General features: G+C 42.3%; 2 protein-coding genes across 4 annotated transcripts in view; one reads left to right on the forward strand and one right to left on the reverse strand.

Annotated features, from left to right (window-relative positions):
* Positions 1-9,622, forward strand: part of usp22 (ubiquitin specific peptidase 22) — a 23,081-nt gene extending 13,459 nt beyond the window's left edge. The window contains exons 5-13 of one of the 2 annotated variants that reach the window (XM_005941770.3): positions 118-284; positions 387-534; positions 797-899; positions 3,869-4,027; positions 4,331-4,457; positions 4,541-4,632; positions 6,455-6,517; positions 7,648-7,797; positions 7,882-9,622. In XM_005941770.3, coding sequence (XP_005941832.1) covers positions 118-284; positions 387-534; positions 797-899; positions 3,869-4,027; positions 4,331-4,457; positions 4,541-4,632; positions 6,455-6,517; positions 7,648-7,797; positions 7,882-7,924 — 1,052 coding nt within the window. In that variant the 3' untranslated portion in view covers positions 7,925-9,622. Of the gene's footprint in view, positions 1-117; positions 285-386; positions 535-796; positions 900-3,868; positions 4,028-4,330; positions 4,458-4,540; positions 4,684-6,454; positions 6,518-7,647; positions 7,798-7,881 lie in introns of those variants that run through there. The other variant, XM_042228168.1, reaches the window with a different exon arrangement.
* A 2,912-nt stretch (positions 9,623-12,534) lies between these two features.
* LOC102289856 (tumor necrosis factor receptor superfamily member 13B) lies at positions 12,535-15,073 on the reverse strand. 2 transcript variants are annotated; one of them, XM_014339886.2, is made up of 5 exons: positions 14,942-15,073; positions 13,907-13,947; positions 13,461-13,577; positions 13,015-13,266; positions 12,535-12,939 (listed from the first exon to the last, which is right to left on the reverse strand). In XM_014339886.2, the coding sequence occupies exons 2-5, from the start codon at positions 13,926-13,928 to the stop codon at positions 12,677-12,679; spliced, it is 654 nt and encodes a 217-aa protein (XP_014195372.1). In that variant the 5' UTR covers positions 13,929-13,947; positions 14,942-15,073; the 3' UTR covers positions 12,535-12,676. The 2 variants fall into 2 exon arrangements, with proteins under 2 accessions (XP_014195372.1, XP_014195371.1); XM_014339885.2 differs by having other exon boundaries at positions 13,817-13,947.
* Positions 15,074-18,818: the final 3,745 nt, after the last annotated feature.

Genomic DNA, 18,818 nt, shown 5'->3' on the forward strand with positions numbered 1-18,818 from the left:
GCTGCCACACTGCAGCAGCCACGAAGCCTCTTTTTCTGTTTATCCTGTCCACACACTTTTGTTTCCTTGAACTGCGTTTATGTCTGTTTTCCTTTGCTGTCCCTCTTCCACCCGCAGGTCTGCGCGGGCTGATAAATCTGGGCAACACGTGTTTTATGAACTGCATCGTCCAGGCGCTGACGCACACCCCACTGCTGCGAGACTTCTTCCTCTCGGACCGTCACAAATGCGAGATGCAGAGCAACTCCTGCTTGGTGTGCGAGATGTCGCAACTGTTCCAGGAGGTACTACGTCTTTGATTTTATTTTAGTAGTTTAGAGAGGACAAGGAGATGATTCAGAAAGTGTCATTTGAAAACACAAACTCCTCCCACCCCCTTACCGCAGTTCTACTCAGGCCACCGCTCACCTCACATCCCGTTCCGCCTCCTCCACCTCGTGTGGACCCACGCCCGTCACCTGGCTGGCTACGAGCAGCAGGATGCCCACGAGTTCCTCATCGCAGCGCTGGACGTCCTGCACAGACACTGCAAAGGTCAGACGCACAGAGACGATATCATAAACAAGCTGAAACGACCATCAAAGCTGAGACATGTGACTTTCAGTCAGACATGTTTGACACGGAGAGTTAAGAGGCTGAAAACACATGAGAGGCAGTATTGATTCTTTTGGATCGCTTGTCAGTTTATAAGCACAGTGGGGATTTGTGAAGTTACACAGTAAGGCTTTTAGTGACAGTGTGCTTTAAAGTTTTTTGTGTGTGTGTGTGTGTGTGTGTTTTCTTTGTGTCCCTACAGATGACAACGGGAAGAAGGCAAACAACCCGAACCACTGTAACTGCATCATTGACCAAATCTTCACAGGGGGCCTGCAGTCTGACGTCACCTGTCAAGCCTGCCAGTAAGTGTGTGTGTGTGTGTGTGTGTGTGTGTGTCTATGAGACTGTGAGTGTGTGTGCAGGGAAAAAACAACTTAAAACTCTACTGATGCCTCACTAGAGTCTGTATAAAGAGATTAAAGTGTACAGTTCCATCATGAAGACACAAACCAGCCACAAAACAGGCCTCACTTGTCTGCATCAGAATGTCTAATGGCCTGCCTCGAGGTGACCCTCCTCCCCCTCCCTCCCTAATGCCTCCGTTCTCCTCTATCATTCACATACTGCACCATCAATCACACACTTGGTGAACTGCTACACTGCAGCAACAGGAACAGCCTTTCATGGCATGTAAAGTTGATCTCTAGCTCCACCTGGTGGTTTGTGGAGGCAGTTGAAGCTCTGAGTGGACTAGCCCGCCTTTTTTATTTATTTATTTTTTAAACTGATCTGTTATGTGATTAGCTCCCATTTCCATATAAGAGATATTTTCACACACTGGGGCATTTTTGCCTTTATTTGGCGTGGCTGAAGTGACGAGTAGACAGGAGAGAGCAGGGGAAACGCTGCAGAGGCCACGGGTCAGACTTGAACCCAGGCAGCGGCATTTCTGGGTCACTGCACTAAGTGTAGCAGTTTGTTTGTTACTGTCAGAAGAAGTTTTAAGCTTATTGTCAAGTCATGCTTAGCTGAGGAACACAGCTGGTGCCTCTCCAGTGGAAAAAAGAAATCAGCAGTAAATACAGTGAGCCACAATTTTGTGATTCCATCCATCCGTTTTCTTCCACTTATCTGGGGCCGGGTCACAGAGGCAGCTGCCTGAGCAGAGAATGCCTAACCTCCCTGCAGCTCATCCAGGAGAACACCTGGGTTTTTCCAGGTGGGCTGGTGTAGTTGTAATCACTCCTGGGTCTGCCCTGTGTCCCCTCTAGTGCATGCCCAGGACACCTCACCCAGGAGGCATCCTTGCAAGATGTCTAAACCACCTTAACTGGCTCCTTTTAGATGTTGTAAGTGGCAGTTCTACTCCAGACATCTCCAGTCTCCTGCTTCCCTCTCCCCATTACTCATGAACAAGACCTTGAGATACCTAATCGCCTCCGCATGGGGCCGCAACTTACCCCTGACCCGGAGTGGCCACGAGATCCTTTTCCAGCTTAGGACTATGGCCTCAGACTTGAAGTTGCTGATTCTCATTCCCACTGCTTCCCACTCCAGTGTGAGCTGGCCATCACCTGACCAAGTCAACAGGACCACATCTGAAAAGATCAGAGATGAGATCCTGCAGCCACTAAAGTGGAAGCCTTTTGCCATTTTAAATCCATCCATCCATTCGCTTCCACTTATCCTTTTCAGGGTCGCGGGGGGCGCTGGAGCCTATCCCAGCTGTCATAGGGCGAAAGGCGGGGTACACCCTGGACAGGTCGCCAGTCTGTCGCAGGGCTAACACATAGGGACAGACAACCATTCACACTCACATTCACACCTAGTGGCAATTTGGATTAATCAATTAACCTATCCCCACAAGCTGCATGTCTTTGGACGGTGGGAGGAAGCCGGAGTACCCGGAGAGAACCCACGCAAACACGGGGAGAACATGCAAACTCCACACAGAAAGACCCGGCCTGATGGTGGAATTGAACTCAGGACCTTCTTGCTGTGCGGCAACAGTGCTAACCACCGTGCCACCGTGCTGCCCTCATTTTAAATCCATCCCTATAAAATTTGACTAACTAAAAGATGCTGTAGAGGAATGCGGTCCTCTTTTTCTTTTTGTGGCAGCTCTGGAGAAAGTCAGAAATTTCTGCTTTGACCAACCATAACCAGGCTGTTGCCAGTCAGCGACACTATTCAGAGCTTTCATCTTCATGGTGAGGAAGGCTGCTGGATTAGGCTAGAGTGCAGTGGAGGTCCTGGGTGTAGCAGTCATCTTAAACAGCCATCAAATTTGATTAAAGCTCATGTCAGAACCAGTGACATGGCTTTGAAAGAGCCCTTGTTCTGATGACACGGGCAGCTTTGTGGAGATTCATGGCACCAGGAAGTGGAATTATTAGAGCAAAGAGATGGAGCTAAATTTGACAGAAAGCCGGCGCTGCAGTGATACATCTTGTAATTGTGCTATGGCCCTTGGCTTAACAAGAACACTATGCATTACAGAGAAAGTAGGCAGAACAATAGATGATTTAGTGGAGCTGTTAGAGAGATAACGGGGGTGCAGTTTGGAAAATGGATAATAACTGAGCAGTGTTTGTGTTTGTGTTGCAGCTCTGAGCAACAAACTGCTGGGTTATAATCCAGCTGTTCCAAATGACTGAAGATACGAACACAGTCACAAATATACCATGAACCAGTAGGATCTGCTTTATGTCCTTAAGAATGAACACAGTGTTACCAATTAATGTTCAGCTGCAAAAAACTGATAAATAGACCACCAGTGGAATTCTTTGGCTTTCATTTGTTTGAATGTTGCTTTATTTTTATCTTAAATTCACCTCCTTTCAACACAGTGGTGTACTTTTTCCAGTCAACTGTTTGTTTTTAAACTGCATATTTACACATAAATAGTGTTCATGTGAGTTAAAGCCTTTTTTAAAATTCATAACCCTTTTCTCTGTGTGATGTCAGTAAGAACAGATAACCTTAATATGGTTGTCAGTAACAGTGGCTCCGCCCACCTGCTGTTTGCACCTCCTGTATTTTTGCAAGAAAATAAATGATCCTTTAAAGCAAACCGTGAAAAAAATGAGTTGACATCAAGTGATAATGAGCTTGTGCTGATGTTTCTAATAAAGAAGGGGAAGAAAGTGAGATTCTGGGTTCATCCCATTCTCATAGCTGGTCATAAAATGACTCGGAGGTAAAATGGTTCTGTTTTACCATTTCTGGATCATTGTACATTGGGTATGATAATGATTATTTTGAGCTGTGACTTCTCAAGAGTAACACTTGACCGTGTCACGTGACATCCTGGCATCTGTTTGGTTCCCAGTGGTGTTTCAACAACTATAGACCCATTTTGGGACATCAGCCTGGACCTGCCAGGCTCTTCCACACCATTCTGGCCCCTCAGCCCCGGAGGAGATGGATCAGCACTTAACGGAGAGAGTCACACCACTGGAGCCACAACACTGACGGACTGTCTGCGCAGGTAACTCACATATGAAGAATAGATCAGAGAGACATGATCTGAAACGTCAGGATTGAGCTGTAGTCATCAGCATTAAAAGATAAACAGGTGGGGAGTTTTTGTCTGTTTTGTGGTTGTAAAATGAAAAGAATAATTTCAGCGTTTTAATCAGAACAATCCTACATGCTCTGCAAACTCAGAGACCCACCCTTTAGCCTCATCCCAGAATCATCATGAGCGTCACATAAAACTGTTCCTACCCTTCCTGACAGGGGAAGCAGCAGCACAAGTCCCTGCTACCAAATCTCACCCTCTGTTGTCCAGGTTCACCAGACCAGAACACCTCGGGAGCAGCGCAAAGATCAAGTGCAGCGGCTGCCATAGTTACCAGGAGTCTACCAAGCAACTGACGATGAAGAAGCTGCCCATCGTGGCGTGCTTTCACCTCAAAGTAAGAGAGGTTACATTTGACGGCTAATGAAGGGGGATATTTATTACCTGTTCTAACTCGTGGATATGTGCGTGTGCTCGCAGAGGTTTGAGCATTCGGCCAAACTGCGGCGGAAGATCACTACTTATGTCTCCTTTCCTCTGGAGCTGGACATGACCCCGTTCATGGCCTCTAGGTGAGCACAATCTAAAAGAAGGCTGGAAGCTGTCAAAGAAAACCCAGTAAGGTGCATAAAAACTAGAAGCTGCTGTGTGCATGCTAGGCCTCAATCACAGTAACAACTGTGTTTATATGGACTTGTGTGTGTCCAGTGTCTTTTCTTTTTAAAAAAATAGATTTTTGGTCATAAACTGATTTTTGTCATTAATGAGCACAACCGTAAAGACTGATCATTGCAGCAGAGTCTGGATGACGCCTGCATTTCCTAACTCATCAGTCAGCTGGAAAAATATGGTGGCCGTGTTTTATTTCAGAGTACATTACTATTTGCTCATATCTAAATATGTTTACATCCTTACTGTGCAAACGTGTATGTGTACTGTATATAACACTCATAAAAATGAAAAGAACACTTTGAAAACACATCAGATCTCATTGTGGGGGGAAAAAATCATGCTCGATATCTGTACTGGTGTGTGTGCTGGGAACTAAAGGATACCACATCACTTGATGGAAATGAAAATTATCAACCTACAATGGGGTGAATTCAAAGAAACCCCCAAAATCAGGAGGAACCCAGGACCCACTGTACCAGGGTAGGGTCTGAGAGTGGATCCAAGGATTTCATCCTGATACCTAATATCAGGCTGTCTTTGCCTAGTCTTTAGAGATCTGTGAGTCCTTTCATGGATGTCCCTCCCCAGACACCACAGATCCATCACCAAACCGTTACAGGCAGCATAATGTTCTCCATGGCTTCTCCAAACTCTTTCACGTCTGTAACGTGTTCAGAGGGAACCTGTTCTCATCTGTGAAAAGCACAGAGCATCAGTGGTGGACCTGCCAGTTTTGGTATTATGAGGCAAATGCCAGTCAGGATCCACAGTGCCAGGCAGTCGGGAACTCAGGCCACCTTCATGAAGTCTGTTTGGTCAGAGACATTCACACTAGTGTCCTGCTGGAGCTCTGGCAGGTGCTCATCCTGTTCCTCCTTCCACAAAAGGAGCAGATACCGGACTTGCTAATGGGTTAAGGACCTTCTACAGCAGTTTCCCAACCACTGTGTGCCATTAGAAATGATCAGGTGTGCCGTGGAAGATTATCTGGTTCCACCTGATTAGTAGTCTCAGCGACCGGCTTGAGTAACGAGCAGAACAATTACATTCTCTTCCACTTCGTAGTCTAATTAAGTTGCCAACTGCCAGTAAAATAGAAGTAGTTACATAATAGTCATGCTGACCTCTGTCCTGGAGAAAACTTTTTTGACATTAGACAAAAATGTGAAATATGTGCTGTGGCTCCAAAAGGTTGGGAAACGCTGCTCTACAGCACTGTCAGACTCTCCTACAGTAACTGCCTGCTTCCTGGAATCTCCTCCATGCTCCTGAGACTGTGCTGGAAGACACCGCAAACCTTCTGGCAACAGCACATATTGATGTTTAAATACCTGTGCAACCTGTTTAGGGTCCAGGTATCGCCTCGTGCTCTCAATAGTGACACTGATCCGAGCCAAAACTAGTGGGGGGGGAAAAAAACAAGCCAGAAAAAATGCGAGAGGCCTGTAGAACTATTTTTGTTTTGGGGACTCAAGTGGATCTTAATTTTATTAACAAGAAAGCAGCTGACACTGAATAACAATGTCCTCTGCTACTTAACTGACCAGATATTTCACTGGCTTGATGCTATAATCTGATCGAAAAGTGTTCTTTTCATTTCTTTGAGCAGTCACAGTCGCTTTTGCAGTGAATGTTAATTTGTGTAATACATCCGAGGAAACTATTCTGCTTGAAAGAACAACAGTTGGTATGTCGTTACTGAGTCTCTGCCGCGTGTTTCAGTAAAGAAAGCCGGATGAATGGGCAGTACCAGCAGACCGTGGATCCCTTCAACAACGACAACAAGTAAGCAAAGCGACACGTTTGCAGCATCGATTCCACAATAATCCAAAAGGACCAAACGTATAATCTCATCCTTCTGTCACCTGGCACAGTGAGCCTCGTGGAAACACACCTGACAGGTGCAGCAGGGCTTCATGAAGCGCATGTTTATAGAAATGTGCTGTTTTTAATCATCACAAACTGTCTGCTTGACTGCTTCTTCTTGTCACTGGTCTCACAGCTACATTCATTTCACTGGGTAGAATCCACTACCTCATTTGTTTGCATGGAAATTAGCCCAACAAAATAGGAATTATGAATTTGCAAAACTACCTGTCATAACAGCTAAGCTGATTATCTATTAGCTTCCAGTGTCTGGAAAAGCCATTTACAATGCTGCAGTGTAATAACAGTCCTTGTACAAAAACATGGTGAACTGGGAACAATAACTTTTAGTGATCCAGGCACAACATACTGAATCAATAATTTTATAATGTCCCAGTACACAGGAAGAGCATTACCTCCAGTGAATGATCAAAATATTGGGATAGTCGAGGAAAATTGGTAATGTGGTAATCAGGAGCTACAGAACGACACGCTGATGCTGCTGCTGTCCTAAAAAACACCACAGGCAGGCTTCAGCTTTCTCCCAGCCAGTTATAAGTGAAACCTGAATTTATTTTGAACAACAGGAAAAGGAAGCTTCATGAATATTGAGAGCACATTTCTAATCACGTGAGAGCGAGATGAATTTGTTTGTGCAGTCACTGTTGTAGTCCTGGCTAAACTCACAAAACAGCTGAAGAAAATGGTGTGTAGGAAGGAATAATAATAATAATAATAATAAATTTTATTTATGAGCACCTTTCAAGTCACCCAAGGACACTTTACAATAGGATAAAACACCTAGTAAAACAATGGCAGAATAAGAACAATAAAATAAAAGCACAAGATAAAATGAACAAACAGTGGATTCACAGTGAATATGCAGATTTGAACAGATGAGTTTTGAGTTGGGATTTAAACTGGGGGAGAGAACCAATATTTCTTATTTCAGGGGGCAGAGAGTTCCACAGTCTGGGAGCAGAGCAGGAAGTCATTATGAATTGAGTAAAAGCCAAACTGCAGCTTGTTCTGCTCTCTTCCTGTCGCAGGTACAGCTTGTTTGCAGTGGTGAACCACCAGGGGACACTAGAGAGCGGTCATTACACCACTTTCATCCGACAGCACAAGGACCAGTGGTTCAAATGTGACGATGCAATCATCACCAAGGCTAGCATCAAGGATGTCCTGGATAGTGAAGGGTGAGAACGTCAAAGAGCTTGAGACACATTTTTGCTTTTGTGTTTCTGCTGCTGACTGACCTCGTGGTGCTTTCATCTCCTCAGGTACCTTCTGTTTTACCACAAACAGTTCCTGGAGTACGAATAAGTCCCTGCATCAGCACGGCCTGCAGGATGAGCTGAGGGACGACGCAAGGATTTGTTTGTAACAGAGTGATGAGAAAGGCAAAGAAACACGTTGTCATTGGCAAGTCCCACCCTTACTACACACCAGTCTAGTTACTCTGTGTGACATGCAAGAAGGACACTGTCTGCTGTGCAGGAGAAATCCAACAAATCTGACTGGATGGGCCCTAAAGGAACTTTATGTACTTGAATTCAGGGGATGAAGAAGAAAGCAGCAAGTCCGTGTACAAGTCTGCTAAAAAAAAAAAGAAGAAGAAAAGAAAAGAAAAGAAGTGCAGAGTCCTTCTACATTTTTGTTCTCTTATCAGACACAAATGCAAGAGAAGCTTCACTTGATCACAAATGCTGTCCTTCACCAATGTCTTGCTACATGCTTCTTGCACAGCTGCATATGTAGGGGAAGAAGCAGAGCAACAGCTTTACACAGAGCTACAAGGCTCTGTTGTGATATTGTTCTTTCCCCCTCTCTTCAAGGCAATCTTCCGGACACAAGCGCACTTGTCTAACACAGCTACGCTCCTCCAAAAGACCAAATATTTCAAGGGTGGAAGTTGTCTTCGTATGCTTTTTTTTTTTTTTCCCAGAGTGCAGCTACTGGGGAAGGGAAAAAGACGTTAATCATAGTATTGTGTCTGAAGTTTATTCCATTTTTATTACTTGCGAGCTTGTAGTTATCGCTCAGAAACCATTTTCCCTGCGAAGGACATGAAGGATCTGTTATTTTCTGCCTGTCTCCTCGTCAAAAATGGGGAAATAGACAACACAGTAAATATATTTTTATACATACTGCAATTTAAAAGCATTTGTTTGCAGTTTTGCGTTCTCCCTGGACTCTCACGTTGTTCATCTGCGTTACATTGTGCTGTCAATCTCATATATATCTTTTTTTTTTTTTGTACACATGACTTTCATGACACTGCTGCTATAGGCTGCTTCTTTTTTTCTTTTCTTTTTTTTGATTTCAGTCGTGTTCTCCACATTAATGAAACATTGTAATGATGCTGTTTCAGGTAAATGGCAAAAGAAAGAAAGTAAACAAAAAAGGAGGAGAGTCTGTACAGTTGGTCACAGGCTCAGTCCTGCAGTGTTAACTGTCGGCCGCATGTTGCTCTAATTCAGTGTGTTTATATGTGTGTGAATGTGTGCACGTGAATATGCTCGAGAAAGAGGAGGATTAAAAAAAGAAGCAAAAGAAATCCATTAAAAAAACCTCAGCTTAGGTGCGTTTATATAAAATGTGTTATTGAGTGTAAAGAGACAAAAAAAAGAGCGCGTATGTGTCCTGTTTGTATGCACGTGTGTCGTGCGCGTGCGTATGTAGCGTATGTTCATGTACTGAATCAGTACTTGCATTTAGCATGCCGTCTGAGCTGGGTATCACAGTTTGATAGGATTTTTTTTTTTTTTGTTCCACATGTTGATGACGTGTGTAAAAGTATATATGTACAGTTTGTATGTAGAAACAAAATGGTGAAACCTCAAAGTTGATTTGTTCTTCTATATTGCTGGATCCAGCCACGGGGTCATAATCAGAAAAAAAATAATAATATTAAATATCTTGAGCCAGTCAGTCATTCCACAAAAACACATGTAACTGCTGCAAGAACTGGACACAGTGATGGAAAGACACTCAAATAAAGAAGAATCTATATCTGTAAAATCCTTGTGTGTTGCTTTTTGTCACTAATTATGTAAGATTATATTTATGTGTTTATTTTATTGTTTGTGTTGCTATATTTTAATGTTATATTGCTGATTGAAGGGTTTGAAAACTACTGTAAAAGATTCATGGTGACAACTAACATCAGCCCAAACACCTCATGCCAACTGTCAAGCAAGCAAGCACGGTGCTGGAGTGGTCATGCTTTTGGCTAGCTTTGCAACCACAGGACCCTACTGTGCATTCACTGAGTCAACTGTAAGTTTAAACGTTAGCTCGTCTGTGAAAACGGATAAAGCTATGTCCAAATTGGGTCATGCAACACGGAAGTGACAGAATGGCTGAAAAAGTTAAGAATGAAGGTGTTGCAATGGTATCAAGAAGGCGATAAAATTGTCTAATAAATGTTAATAGAAAACCAACAAAATATTTTCTTTTGGAGAAAGAAAGCAAATTATATAACTGACAAGTTAAAAAAAACAAAACAAACACATCTTTAAATCAATGAAATTACAAATACTTTTTCCAGCTCTCATTGTTTTAAGGTTTCTAAATTAAATCAGAGCGTTCTCATTCCCGACGCGTAACATACCATCAATTTGGCACGGCTCGAGGCGTGTCATAGTAACGGGAAAGGTACCCTTCCGCATCCTTATGAAACACTCCAGATTCTTAATTGAAGCGAATGCACTTCCCTTTTTATTCCCTTTTTACTCTCATGCCTCAGAATGCGTAACATACAGGCGAATTGTCACATATCGTTGGTATGTAACGTGTTGGTATAGCTCGTTTGCATCTGCCGTTTACAAGCTAAAGAGACCTTCACTTGCTTGACATCTTAAAGTGTCGATTATATTTGTACCCTTTGGTATAAGGCTGTAACAGCAATTCATAGCAGAACAGTATGAAACTTTGCAAAGAAACCCACTGGGGGAAAGCAGAGTCACAAAGTCTCTTTCTGCATTGCTAAAAATATGCTCCATATCAGTTTTTCACAAAAGTCAAGTCAGGACCACCGTGTCCGAAAGTCAGACGCAGGAGCGGTGTACAGCAAGCGCTTCAAATTCTTATTAGAAGACCCAGAGCAGAGTAAATCCTCTGAAATGCTGTATAGCCGTTATGACACTACCCATAACCACATTATTATTCATCTTTGGCTCTCTTGCACAGCATGTGGGGTTTTTTTTTTTTTCGGTCACCCATAAATGGTTACAGCAGATGGCCGCCCCTCCCTGAGCCTTGTTCTGCCGGAGGTTACATCCTGCTAAAAGGGAGTTTTTCCTTCCCACTGTCACCAAAACTCTTGCTCACAGGGAGTCAAATTATTGGTGGGTTTTCTCTGTTTTCTTTGTATTATTGTAGGTTCTTTACCTTACAATAGAAAGTTCCTTGAGGCAACTGTTGCGATTTGGTACCATATAAATAAAACAAAAAAACCCTGAAAATTGAATTTGGACGCTGACTCACGTTGCCACTTGACATCCACAGTCATATTCAAAACTAGTCATGATGTCACAAAGTCACATTTGTAAGCTTTACTGGCAATATTTATTCATTGTAGCTATTGCAATATGCGGCCTGATGATTTACATTTACACATTCACAATGACATTAAGCAAAAGCAATATGACAGAAAACCTATAAGCATGTTTCATATGTGGAAATATGAAGTGAAGCATAAAGTTGTATTCATGTTAAAGTGTGTTATTTTCACACCACAGTCGAGGGAAACCTGAACATCCTGCTGTTATTTCCCTTTAATTCCCGGTTTTCCCAATTGGGTCGATACATATAGAAAGAAAAAAAAAAAAAAACATTCCCACCTGATCCCTTTAGAATCAGCTGGTTTTTTTACAGCATAAAGATGACTAGTAGATAAGATGGCTTATCTACTATCAAAATGTAGATAATAATAAGACCTTTCATATCAATTTCATATTTGTTATATCATTTGACCCTTTAAAAAGTGCACTTTGGGTAAAATTGATTTGGTTTCATGTGCTTACTTATGAAGGTTTTTTTATGAGGGTTTAAAACATGCTGGAAAAAGAACTGCAAACACAAATTTAAAGGTGACAAAATTCAACACACACGCACATGTGTATTTATATCCTTGTGGGGGCATCTCATTGACGTAATGGTTTCTCTAACCCCTTACCCTAACCCTAACCATCAAAAATGAATGCCTTACCCTGACCCTAACCCTAAACGTAACCATAACCTAATTGTAACCCCGACACTAAAACCACAATTTGAGTCTCAAAAAAGCCTTCAAACCCATTGGGACTGGGATCGGTCCCCACAAGTATAGTAAACATCCAATGTTTGGTCCCTACAAAGATGTTAATACCTGTACACACACACACACACACACACACACACGCACACGCACACACACTTATGTAGTTCATAAAAATCCTTAAAATCAGACAATTTTTCCAGCAAAGATAATTACATTTTTTTGTATTAAAAGTGAGTGTGAAGGTTTCAGTATAAATGATGAGTGAAGGAACTGAGAGGTCAAAAAACGGTTTGTGAACTGTCGTTATAAAGCTGGGAATTTTCACCCTCTCCATCTTTGTGTCTTGCGACTACGTTATCAGGGGAGCATCTGATCATTAACCAGTCATAACACTCTGGGTCTCTTTTCTGGCTCTCAGAATCACCAAATTTACATGAAATTGAGTTAATATTTGATTTCATAAGATCTGAAATGAGTGATGGATCTATAGGATTTTCCAGAAAGTGTTAAACAAGTGCTTAAAAGAGTAGAGTTAAGGTCAAGGCTGAGGGCTTGGTTTCGCCCCCTGGTGGTCAGTAAATTCAACCTAGACGCTATGTCCATATTATATTTATAGTGACAGACTGATTTGTCACATATTGTGATGGTGTTTGTAGCATTTCGTTTTTAGGTTGTTTTTTTTTGCTATTGTTGGTTTTGGGGGTTTTTTTGTTGTTGTTTTTTTACCCCAACAAAATATCCAGTATATCGACAACCTTCTCTGATGGATCGGAGACACGGTAATTAATTCCAGTTCACTTGCACCACTAAACTCATCCCACTGCTGCCTCCTCCTGGACCTTCATGTCGTAGGTTCGGAAGCTCTGCTCCGTCCAGCAAGCCCCTCCGTTTTGGGTCTGGGCTCTTTGGAGGACAGCTTGCTGGTAGAGCACAGGAGGGTCTCTGAGCGTCCTGCTGTGAGCCGGGCCTCGCACGTTCATGTCAGGGAAGCAGTGGACACACACGCAGGTCTCTGTTGGCAGGGAGTCGTCTGATGGCTCGAGGTTAACGGGGCAGCTCGGAGACATTAGAATATCTATAAGTGAAGAAGGCAGACCCTCGTTAAACTGCTCAGCGTTTCCAATGGTTTTTTGGTTCATTCCAGACTAACCTTTGGAGCTTTTTCCAAGTTGCCCAGCTGGAATACCAGTCTCCTGTCCCGGCCTGGCCTCGCTCTCTTTCTTCTTCTTGGATTGACTGCCCTGTGTGGATCCTTGGTTAGAGGTTTTGGCCTTGCCTCCTCTAAGAAAGGCTACAAAGGCCAGAAACAAGCTAGAAAACAGCAGCGCCAGGCACACAGCCAGCAGGGAGTAGATGAGGATATCAGAGTCTTTCAGTGTGGAGGGTCCTGCGACAACTTCAGCTAGGAAGGAAGGAGGACAGATCTTTTGACTGAATGCTTCTAGATTCAAATGTCAGGTATATAAGCTCTGAACAATGTTAGTCAATCAGAACAATTTGATAAAGTTTTGATATTTTCCAATACTTCCTTCTTTAAGGTTTAAAAACACAGAAAAACCCCATCAGGACAAAGGTCACCGAGGGGTCAGCACTCACTCTGGCAGTGTGGGGCGCATTCTGGAGGATGTGTGCCGCAGATCTCTTTACACTCTATACATTTGTTTAGCAGCTTATCGTAGTAGTGGCCAGGTTGAGTCTTACAATTTACAGCCTCTGATGCAGAAGGAGACAACGTGAGAGAAGAAGCAGAAGACATGTAAGAAACTGAACTGTGTGGGTTTAAGAGTATCTCTGCTGTTGCTATTACCTTCAGGAAGAAAGTCAAATATCAAAAATACAGGTTACATCTATATGTCTTCAAGTTTATGCTGGATTTTAAGTTGCAATCTTGGAAAAGTTGCATTAAAAAAATGCCCCTGCATGTGTCTGTGAATGCATGTGTGTGCTCTCACCACAGAAACTTCTGCATCTGCTGATTACAAGTGATTTCTGACATGTCCCCAGACAGTCCATACACCCCACCAAAGCATCCCGATACTGACCTTCAGCACAGCCTCCACCCATCGGCCTGATAACCCTCACACTGAAACACACACACACACACACACACACACACACACACACACACACACACACACACAAAGGGACCAAAACAAATGATTTTATTATTTTCTTTCTGTCTTTGTGACTTGATCTCTATGAAAAGTTTATTTGTAAAGAAACTTTAAAAAGATGGGTGGCTGTAAACAAGCAGCTGTGGCATTGGCTAACTACACATTATGTTGGTTATTTTATGTGCGTGTTATTCTGGTATTTATATATATGAAAGCAAAGCAGCTGTGATATGTAATGTATGCAGTGTAGTGGATTAGACTGCTAGCTCCATCCTTGACCCAGTGAAACTGTATTATTTTAGAAATCGAGGCTTTACTGAGAAATATCTCAGTTTTTGTCCTCTTTTTGTGTTTTCCACACGTTTTTTGGAGCAAAACTTAGCATAGCTACAACCAGCATCCTTTTAGAAATCATGTACTTTCTTCTTAAGCATATTTTTCTTTGCTCCAGTGAGCACTGAGTCATCCAAGTGCAAAAAGATGCAGATCTCTACACCACCTCCGCCCCGCGCTGCTTTCACATAGAGCGCTAAGACTAATGCCCGGGTATATCCGTCACACCCCAGCGAGCAGCACTCTGTGTCTAATTCAGGATTCATATACAGTATGTTCTCTCTTTAACTTTCAGAAACACATATAAAGTCCCCAGCGTCTGAATTCAGAGTACCTTTTAAATGCACTTAGCCATTTCTGTGCTTATTTATGGAGGGCGTTTCTTATTGTTTTCATGTTTGGAATCTACAGAAGGACGTAAACTGCGTTCAAACTGATAGAAAACATTGTTTCTCGTTATAAAAGCCTCAACGAGCCGCTTGGTTTGTTATGAAGGTCCTCTATGGGAACTTAACCAGCACTCGATAAATGGATTTGATTCTCACCTGCGTTTCAAATGCTAACGAAGCACATTTATCTTACTTGAGCCGCTGCTATAGGCTGTTAATGATGTTGGCAGAGATGACTTACCAAGCGAGATGAAGACGCGGAGGGAGAATCCTTGATTTGAAGATGAGAGTGACACAGGCCTGTATTTCAGCGTGGAAGCTAATTTAAATATACACTAAGTGCCAGACTGGGGACTTCCCCCTATGCATGAGGAGGATCCTCCCACTTAAACACACACACACACAGAGTGAGGTCAGACAAGAAAAGTGCCTATATATTGTAGTCAGTTTCCCTTGGACTGTTTTTTGAGACTGAGTGTAGTCCATATAGTAAACACGATGTCTGGTACTGAGTGTCTGGCACATGGAAGTGTGAGACAGTTCACTGCACTCTAGTGACCTCCACAGTCACCTGACCGGAGCACTCTTGGGATGTGGTGCAGCAGGAGATTCACATCATGGATGTGCAGCTGATCAAATCTGCAGCTGTGTGATGCTGTCATGGCAATATGGTCTAAAACATCTGAGGAATGTTTCCAGCACCTCGGTGAATCTGTGCCGTGAAGAATTAAATCTGTATATAAAGTGTCTGAAGGTTGTAGAGGGGTTGAATCACTTTTGGAGCGAGCTACAAGAGGCTGTTAGGAGAACTCGTCATTATTATTTTAGTCCTTTTCCACTTAATTACACTTGAACTACATAGAATATGAAATACCCTCTACATCTTTTTTTAAAGAATATAAAACATTCATTAAAAAAGAAAAGATGTATGGCCTAGAGCTGAGACGCCACATTTATTCCAGTTTGATCTTAAGTGGGCCAGGCCACGTTTAATCCCTGAGATAGTTTAATATCAGAAAAAAAAAGTCCAATTTCGACAAAATGTATAAATTTTTGGGGAGGGGATGTTTTTTATATGATAATAAAAACACTGCTGTAGTAAATGCAAGAAATCTGTCAGCACGAGTCTCTGGGCTTAATCTGCAAGAGCTAAATGTGTAAAATTATAAACAGAAATTTCTTGTTTATTCACAGAAAATGTCTGTTTTTACATTTCTATTGTAGTGAAAAAAAATTGATTTAATTTTGGGGGAAATTGGACCAAGGTTGAGTTTAAATAGGAAAATCAGTCAACACTTTGTGTTACCCACAATTTTTTATGGATCGTCTTCAGAAGTGACATGGACATACTGGGCCTTGGGAGACATGAGTTTCTAGGCTGGCTACGCATGTGACCTCATTGTTAGCACCCACCAACAACACCATAACAGGCTGATGTTGTCATGAGGCGACTTTTGTTGTGATTTGGCGCTATATAAATAAACTTGAATTGAATTGAGTTGAATTTAATATTGTAATAAAAACAAACTGATGTGACCATGATCATGGAGAGGTCTTCATTAGTAGGAAACTTAGAAAGAAAATACAATTAAAAATACAAAATTTATGCCCTAACTCACATTTTATAAAAACATCCAGTGGGCCAGATTGGAGTCTTTACAGGGCCAATTCTGGCACCTCGAACTAGAATATAAGCAAAGTTTGCCTTTTAATTTAATCATACTAAAAAAACTTTTTAAATAAGAATTAAGATTTGTGCAGCTCCGTGTTCCAGTCTTCGCACACGGAGCTCCTACAGTGACTCAGTGTTGACAGATATTAATGCACTGCTGAGCGTGCCTGACACTTGTTGGGAAGATGTGAGTAAACTTTCTCGACATCAGTGTGAAACTGCCGGGCAGTTCCACACCATGTGTTTTACACTACGCTGAGCACAAACCATGACTGCAGTGTCTTATCTCTGCTTCAGTTCTCATATGAACAAGGATTTGCGTACAAAGATTTGTGTCTGTCTAAAACTGAGACCGAATACAATGAACTATTTTTAAGCAAAGCGAGAACACCTGATCTTGGTAAAAATGTGACTTTGACGTGGAGATTTAAACCTCTCAAGCCCTGCACGGCTTTATCTCAGCTCCATCACTGAAAGGTCCTTTTTGTGATTTGAGATCCCCTCAAAAAAGTTCGCTTGCAATATACTATTAAAAAGTCACTGCTGGCATTAGATTGAAATTGAGATTAGTAAAGAGGGCGACTTGGATGAGTGTGGAACTAAAATGTCAGTTTGAAAGACAATGATTAATCTCCCAAACCCCGAGGGAGAGCTGGAATAAAAGGTTTCAGATATGAGTCTGAGATTTTCAGGGAGGATCTGCTAAGCAGCTGTAAGAAGATAACGGAAATTATGTGGCGAGATGTCATTAAAAGGTGTTAGTTTTGTTTTAAAGCACTCTCATTTAGTTCTGCTTTCTGAGACTGTTAGTAATACAAAGAGTCCACTGCTCCCCCTCCCCGATAAAACAACTGCAGGTGCAGAAGCTTATCCCAGTGTGCATCCCTGGTCAGACCACGCAGAGAGACAAACAAGCCTTCACACTCACATTCACATCTACGGCTGATTTAGAATCACAGATCAGCCTAACATGCATGTGTTTGATCTGTGGGAGGAAGTCAGAGCACCCAGAGAAACCCCACACAGGGACAGGGAGAACATTCAAACGCCACACAGCGAAACCCAGGACCTTCATCTATGGGCGGCGCTGCTGTATATCATGGTCATCTATCAAATAAATAAAGTCAAGAAATGACAACCACAACTTTGAACGCCATCAGCCCGTAGGAGTGCTTATTTCACTTGCAGGGTCACGGTACCACACTGGCTTCCCACTCATCGAAGCCTGAGAAACTGACTCAGTCTCTGACCCTGAGGCTCTGTAGCAGAAAAATCCAACAATCTAGAGCCAGACCTGCACAGTTCTACCAGAAAAAGAGTGTATAAAGCACTTTATACAACATGTCTCATTCATCCAGTCAGACACAAGCATTCCCCACCCCTGCTATATCTAAGTGTTTTCTAACGTTCACTAATAAATGCCTTGGAGAATAATTTGGGGTTCAGTTCCTTGCCCAAGAGTACTTTAGCATGTAAACTGAAGCAGCTAGGGATTAAACCACCAACCTTTTAATTTGTAGGTGCTCTACTGCTTTACTGCTCGAGCCACAACCACATAAATCTGCTGGGCCTTGAGTTAGAACCAGTAATGTGCAGGAAATAGTGCAGGAAACCTCTAATGATTTGCAGATGCAGTTTTTCATCCAATGAAATGTATCACAGCTTCTGTTAGTCAAAATAATTCTCAAAGGCGTTCAAAAAGTCGCCTGGTTTTCAAAAGGCACCAGGCAGGACCTCTGCACACTAGTGGAACAAGGTGTTTGTTAAGAAAGACTGACAGAACAAAGCCAATCAATGGCTACATAAACAAAAGAGGAAACACGGCCATTAAAAATGCATATTAACAAACAAATTCATCACTGGGATTCAAACTACAGGAGCATGCTTGAGCAAGTGAGCCGTAAATAATCAACTTCCACTTTGGCTACATCTGTATGTAAAACACCTAAATGCAAGTCACCGTGTGAGAAAAAAAGAAGCAGAATTTGAGGAAGAGCTGCACATGGATGACTCGGCTCCATGTTGACTCACAGTGAAAGCAAAAGATTGGTCATCAGATTTGATCTAATCTGCACCAAAGTGTTAAATGCAAAATAATGCAGAGAAGATGTCAAAGATTTAAACAAAATCAAAACAAAACAAACAAAAAACAACAACAAAAAAAGAAGAAATAGTTTGACAGGAAATATTTTTGCATCACCAAGGTGGTTCCCATAGAGCTATTAGCAAAAAACGTCCCATATAAGTGATTTACAGTAGATGAACTGAAGTATCTGAAAGTCATGTCCCTCAAAAAAAGGAAACAAAAATCCAACAAACACCTGACAGGACCATAGAGATGGACTCTTCAGCTGATCTATCTGCAGTTCACCCAAACCTCTTAATAGAGGGGGACTTCTTAACGAAGAGAAACAGAGGGGAAAAGCCTCAGGTGTGCCAAAATACA

The sequence above is a fragment of the Haplochromis burtoni genome, unplaced genomic scaffold, assembly GCF_018398535.1.
Source record: "Haplochromis burtoni strain Fernald_Lab_line unplaced genomic scaffold, NCSU_Asbu1 Contig_308, whole genome shotgun sequence".
In the NCBI taxonomy this organism is placed as follows: Eukaryota; Metazoa; Chordata; class Actinopteri; order Cichliformes; family Cichlidae; genus Haplochromis; species Haplochromis burtoni.